Below are 6,036 nucleotides of genomic sequence, written 5' to 3'. Positions count from 1 at the left end.
CGTGGGATTCAGACGGGAAGGGAGTGGGATCGGGGAGCGAGGTCAGGTCCCAGTGACGGTCCCGGGGCATCACCAGGAGCCAGGTGCCCGGTGCCAGTCCCGGGCAGTGGCCGGAGGAAGTGTTGGTGTCCGGCGCCGGTGCCCGGTACGAGGGTTTCCCCCGCGGCTCGGGTTGTGTCGGGGACACCCCGGGACCGAGGTGCAGGCGGGGTGCTGGGCCCGTGGGCACGGAATCGGTGGCGGGGTGCTATCCCGGTGCCCGGGCGCTGCGCCCCGAGTGGGTGGCGGTACCGGCGGGAGGGTGCGGGGGGGTGTCAGTCGTCCCGGGTGGCCGCGGATCCCACAGCCACGACGGGACCGTGGGTGTGAAGGAAGCGGCGCCGACCCGCCCTGGCACCGCGACCCTCTAAAAGCCCCGGGGCCGCCACACCGGGACCATGCCCGCCCCGGCCGCCCGTGCCCCCGGCGACTGAGCGGGGCCCGCGGAGGCAGCAGGGCCCGGCGGGCGGGATGCCCCGGTGGAGGCCGCTCGCCCTCGTCCTGCTCGGGCTCGCCGCCTGCCTGCTGGCCGCGCCGGTGCTGGGCTGCGGCCCGGGCCGGGGCCCGGTGGGGCGGCGGCGGCTGGGGCGGCGGCAGCTCTCGCCGCTGCTCTACAAGCAGTTCGTGCCCAACGTGCCCGAGCAGACGCTGGGGGCGAGCGGGAAGGCGGAGGGCAAAGTGCTGCGGGGCTCGGAGCGCTTCAGGGACCTGGTGCCCAACTACAACCCCGACATCATCTTCAAGGACGAGGAGAACACGGGGCGGATCGGCTCATGACCGAGGTGGGGGCTGCGCCCGGCCCGGCCTCACTCCCGGGGGTGCGGGGGCGGCGGGGGGAGCGGGCGGGAGCACAGCGACCTTCGCAGGGGCGCACGGACCGTCCCCAGCCGGCAACGACCCTCCCCGGGGCGCACTGACCATCCCAGGGCTCGCAGAGCCTCCCGTGTGGCACCGACCCTTCCTGGGCGCACGGAGCCTCCCGGGGCACAGGGTCCCCCCGGGGCCGCCCACTGCCTCGCCTCGGTCCCCTGCTCCCTTCCCCGGCCCTTGGCAGCGGCGTGGCAGCACCGGGTCCCCGGGACGGGGCGGTCCCGCCGCGTTGGGCATTCAGGACCGTCGGGGATTAACGGGGCAGCTCCGGGACGCCGGGAGCCCGGGACGCGCCGCGCCCCGTCGGGATGCTCACGGTTGCCATGGCGAGGGGCGGCTCCGCGGTCGCCATGGCGACGGGGGATGCTGCGAGTGGTCCACGCGGCGCCGGCAGCTCCCGCGAGCCGGGGCGGCGAAGGCGGCGGGGCCGGGACGGCGGGGCCCGGCGGAGCCGCGGGCGCGGAGCCGGCCCGGGGTGCGGGCGGCTGAAAGGACCCTTTGTGGCCGCGGCGGCATTCCCGGGGCCTGAGGTCAGCGCCGGGCTGGAAGGCGCCTATTGTGGCCGGGCCGGGCCGGGCCGGGCCGGGCGCATTCCTGCCCCCCCGCCGCTGCCGCCCCCCGGGCCCGGCCGCCCCGGGCCCGCGCCCCGCGCTCCCGCCCCCGCGGCCCCGCTCTCCCGGGAGCCGCTTTGTGGGACAGGGGAGAGGGGGGGCACCGTGGCACCGAGGGACGCTGTGACCTCACCGACCGCGGGGGGGCACTGGGGGCAGCTCCGACCGCTGCACGCCATGTCGGTGCTGTCGCTGCTGATGGGCAGAGGGATCCCGGAGCCACCGGGACCCCCCCGTCCCCCTCAGGCCGGACTCGGGTCTGGTTCAGGGTCAGCTGCACTCCCAGCTCTGCCCCACAGCCCCCCCACCGGGTTAATCAGTCACGGCTGTGGCCGCGGGGAAGGTGACACTGTCCTGGTCCCCGTCCCGGTCCCCTGCCCGTTCTGCCCGGCTGCCTGTGGAGCAGCTCCACCACAGGACCCCAGGGCACGTTAACGTTCAACCTGCGCCCAAGTCGGGGGGGCAGCTTGGCCGTGACCCTCTCTATGCCCCGGGGGTGAGAACAGCCCATCTGCCCCACCAGTGGCCCCTTTGGGCTCCCTCCAAGGCCTGGTGTCTGTCTGTCCATGTGGGGTCTCTCTGTGAGGGGGTGCTGGGTGCTGTGGAAGTGTTGGGGGTGACACCAGTGCTGGTGTTTCCCCCTCCCAGCGCTGCAAGGAGCGGGTGAACTCTCTGGCCATCGCAGTGATGAACATGTGGCCGGGGGTGAAGCTGCGGGTGACGGAGGGCTGGGACGAGGACGGGCACCACCTCCCTGACTCGCTGCACTACGAGGGCCGGGCACTGGACATCACCACGTCTGATCGGGACCGCCACAAGTACGGCATGCTGGCCCGCCTGGCCGTGGAGGCCGGCTTCGACTGGGTCTACTACGAGTCCAAGGCACACATCCACGTCTCTGTCAAAGCAGGTACCACACGGAAGGGGCTGCCACAGGGTCGGGGGGCTGCCATCTGCATAAGCATCCCAGCCCCCTCTGCCCCCTCTTGGCATCCTGGATCCATGTGTGATGCAGCCTTGCTCCAGTTGGTGTCTGTCCCCAGAGGGTTCAGCCAGTGTCCGGCCACGGCCCAGCTCACCCCGGCCTTTCTGGCCACCAGACTGGCCAACCCCACACTTTCCCCTCTGAGTTTTGGATGGATGGAGCCACCCTAGTGGTTTAGCTCCCAATGAGGGGAATAGCAATGCAGCCCCCAGCCCCACACGCCCCACAGCCCCCAGTAGTTCCCATCCGCTCCAGAAGTGACAATCGACAGAAAGTGAAAGTGGCCATAAATGTCACCGTGCCAGCCCCGAACAAAGGGCATCAGTGCGGGGGCGGACAAAGGGGCCCTGCAGGGCCCAGGAGCCGCACGCAGGAACCGGGGTGGGGGGGTCTTCGGAAAATACCAGCTTTGTTCCGGGGCTGCTTCGGGGGCCCGGGGGTGGCCGTTTCCCCTCTGGAGGTGGTGGCCCAGTAGAGGTGGTCGGCAGGGGACACCCATGCCTTTCTCCGTCCTCGCAGACAACTCGCTGGCCATCCGCACCGGCGGCTGCTTCCCCGGCCACGCCACCGTGACGCTGCAGAGCGGCGAGCGCCGGGGCCTGGCCGAGCTGCGCCGGGGCGACTGGGTGCTGGGTGCCGAGCCGGGTGGGCGCCTGGTGCCCACCGAGGTGCTGCTCTTCCTCGACCGGGACCCGGGCCGGCGTGCCTCCTTCGTGGCCATCGAGACGGCCGGCCCGGCGCGCCGCCTGCTCCTCACCCCGTCCCACCTGGTGTTCGCCGCCCGCGGGGCCGCCAACGGCTCCGCCGCCGCCTTCCTGCCCGTCTTCGCCCGCCGCGTGCGCCCCGGCGACGCCGTGCTGGCCCGCGGGGCCGGCGGGCGGGGGCTGCGGCCCGCGCGGGTGCTGAGGGTCTGGCGGGAGGACGGCGTGGGCGTCTTCGCCCCGCTCACCTCCCACGGGACCCTGCTGGTCAACGGGGTGCTGGCGTCCTGCTACGCCGTCCTGGAGAGCCACCGCTGGGCCCACCGCGCCTTCGCCCCGCTGCGCCTCTTCCACGGGCTGCTGGCGCTGCTGCCCGCCCGCGCCCCGCCGGCCAACGGGACGGTGCCCGAGGTGGGCATGCACTGGTACTCCCGCCTGCTCTACCGGCTGGCCGGGGCCGTGCTGGGCCACGAGGCCCTGCAGCTCTAGGGGGTCCCGTTCCGCCCGGGTCACCGCACGGCGGGTGATGCCGCGCGCTGGAAGCGAGGGGCTCCGGCCCTGGGCACCCCTGAGGCTCAGGGAGGAGGGGCAGGGGGCACCCCCAGCTGAGTGGGGAGGTTGGGGGTCTCTGGGCTCAGCGCTGCCCCGGGGTGGGGTGTCACAGAGTGGCACAGGGGCCTGGTTCAGCCCTGTCCCGTGTCCTGGACCCCCACCCAGCCAGGTCCCTGTGCCCCAGACCCCCGTGTGCTCCCCTGGTATTTATTGCTTTATTAACCACTGCGCTAGTGTCTGTTGGGCACCACCAGACCCTGTCCTGGGGCTGAATCCAGCCGGTGGGGTGCCACAATAGCTCAACACTGAGCACTTGGCAGCAGTTCCTGCCTGTCCCCCAGCTCTGGGTCTGTCCCTGGCACCCACAGCGTCCCCAGGGTGGCTGGGCTGGGTGTCTGCTGTGGGCACAGGGACCCCGTGCCAGGCCTGGTTCTAACTGTGCTAACTGCTAACCCGCCCTGCTTGAGAGTTTTATTTTTCTATTTATAAATGGTAATATAAATGTCCCCCTCGCCCGCCTGCTCCGGCAGTGGGGCTCACCCTGGGGGGCAGGGGGGAAGCCTGCTTTTAACCACTTGTGTTTAAAAACCAAAAGAAATACTGCTATTTAATTGTTCGGGGAAATAAAGAGACTCTACGGGCCCTGTGGAGCTGTGGATGCACAAACGTGGGTTCAGGTGACTGTGCCAGGGGGCTGGGGGGTCCCTAGGGCTGGAGTTGGGCATCTTGAGGGGCTGGGGGTCCCTGGGGTTGGGCATCCAGAGGGGATGGAGTACCCCTAGGGCACTGAGGGTCCTGGGGCTGGGGGAGGCCGCGATGGGGATCTCAGGGATCAGGATGTGGATGTGGGCACTCCGGGGGTCCCCGGGCCGGAGCAGGTTGGGGGGGGACAGGAGGGGTCACGAACTGTCCCCCTCGCCCCCCCGATCGGGCGCGCGGTCACCACGTGGCCGCCGCCGTTCCCTCCGTTTTCATGAATGGAGCCACGGCAGCCACCGCGCCTGCGCCCCCGCCTGACCCCGCCCCCTCCGCCGCGGCTCGGCCAATGGGAGCGGCGGGGCGGGGCCGTGTTGTGGTCCCGTGCGGCCACTCCCGGCGCGGGCGGGCGGTTTTTATTGCGGCGTTTGCGGCGCCCGCCCGCTCCGCCTTCAGGCTCCGCGGGTCCACCCTGCCCGCCCGCCTCTCCGGCACAGCAGCGTGTTCGTCCCCGGCTCCCGCCCCGTGGGTCAGTGCGGAGGGCTCGGCATGGTGGGTCCTGCTCTTCGGGAGCGCCGCTGACCCCGCTGGGACTTAGCGCGCACGCGGGGGGCCCGGCACCAAGGGGTCCCCCCCCCTCCTCAGCACTAAGTGGGGGCTCTGGGGCCGTGCTCAGCCTGGACACCCCCACTTTCCCCCCCGAGACCCTCCGTCACCTCGTGTGCCCTAGAGCCCCCCTCTAGGGGACTCCGTCCCCTGCCCCGCGGTAATGCCGGGACCCTCCAACCCTGTTGTTTCTCCCACCCCAGATAAAACCTCCCTGGCCCACCAGTTCGTGGAGTGCTACGAGCCCACGGTGGAGAGCAGTAAGTCCCATGCTTGAGGGGGTGCAGGGGGGGGCTGCCTGCCCGGGGTCCCCCTTCTGCTGCCCCTGTGGGGCCGTGGGTGGTGAGGACAGACGTGTCCCCACTTCTGGGGGGATTTGTGCACCCAAACCTTGTGCTGGGGGGCTGAGACACCCCTGGAATGGGATAGAAGTGGGTCTGAACCCTGTGGGGGTCCCAGGCAGCCCCCCTAACCCTGTGCCATCCCCACAGCTTCCAGGTGGTGAAGACCCTCCCCAACAGGCTGTTCAAGAGCTGGGGGAACACTCGGTAGGTGCTGTCCCTCGAGGGGATGGGAGGCCTCACCCTCCCCGTGCCCGTGGTGCTGGTGGGGAACAAGGCAGACGTGGCCCTGCAGAGGTGAGGGAGCTCTGGGGGTCCCGTGTCCCCCGTCCTGCCCGTCCTCTGCCGCGTCTGAAGCCGGGAAGTGGGGATGGACGAAGGGAAGAAGTTGGCGGAGCCGTGGGGGGCCTTTTTCCTTGAGTCCTCGGCCAAGGAGAGCCAGGTGGGGTGGGTGGACCCCCCTGTGGCTGTGGCTGATGTTCCCTCATCCCCAGGTGACCCAGGGGATCTTCCCGAAGATCATCAATGAGATCGACCGGGTGGACGATTCCTACGGCAGATCCACTGGCTGCTCATGTGACCCCCCAGAATGGGGCAGGACCCCCCAGGACCTTCTCCCAGACCACGGCAGCGGC

The 6,036-nt window shown here is 70.9% G+C and overlaps 1 protein-coding gene across 1 annotated transcript; it reads left to right on the top strand.

Annotated features, from left to right (window-relative positions):
• Positions 1-510: 510 nt before the first annotated feature.
• On the top strand, positions 511-3,695 carry DHH (desert hedgehog signaling molecule). The gene is given in 4 exon segments (XM_050330979.1): positions 511-799; positions 802-821; positions 2,169-2,430; positions 3,025-3,695. Coding segments are annotated over 4 exon segments (1,242 nt in total).
• The last annotated feature ends 2,341 nt before the right edge of the window (positions 3,696-6,036 follow it).

The sequence above is a fragment of the Myiozetetes cayanensis genome, unplaced genomic scaffold, assembly GCF_022539395.1.
Source record: "Myiozetetes cayanensis isolate MyiCay16 unplaced genomic scaffold, myiCay2020 scf47, whole genome shotgun sequence".
Classification (NCBI taxonomy): domain Eukaryota; kingdom Metazoa; phylum Chordata; class Aves; order Passeriformes; family Tyrannidae; genus Myiozetetes; species Myiozetetes cayanensis.
The sequence above is the reverse complement of the archived record's forward strand: the minus strand, read 5'-3'. Positions and strand labels throughout refer to the sequence as shown.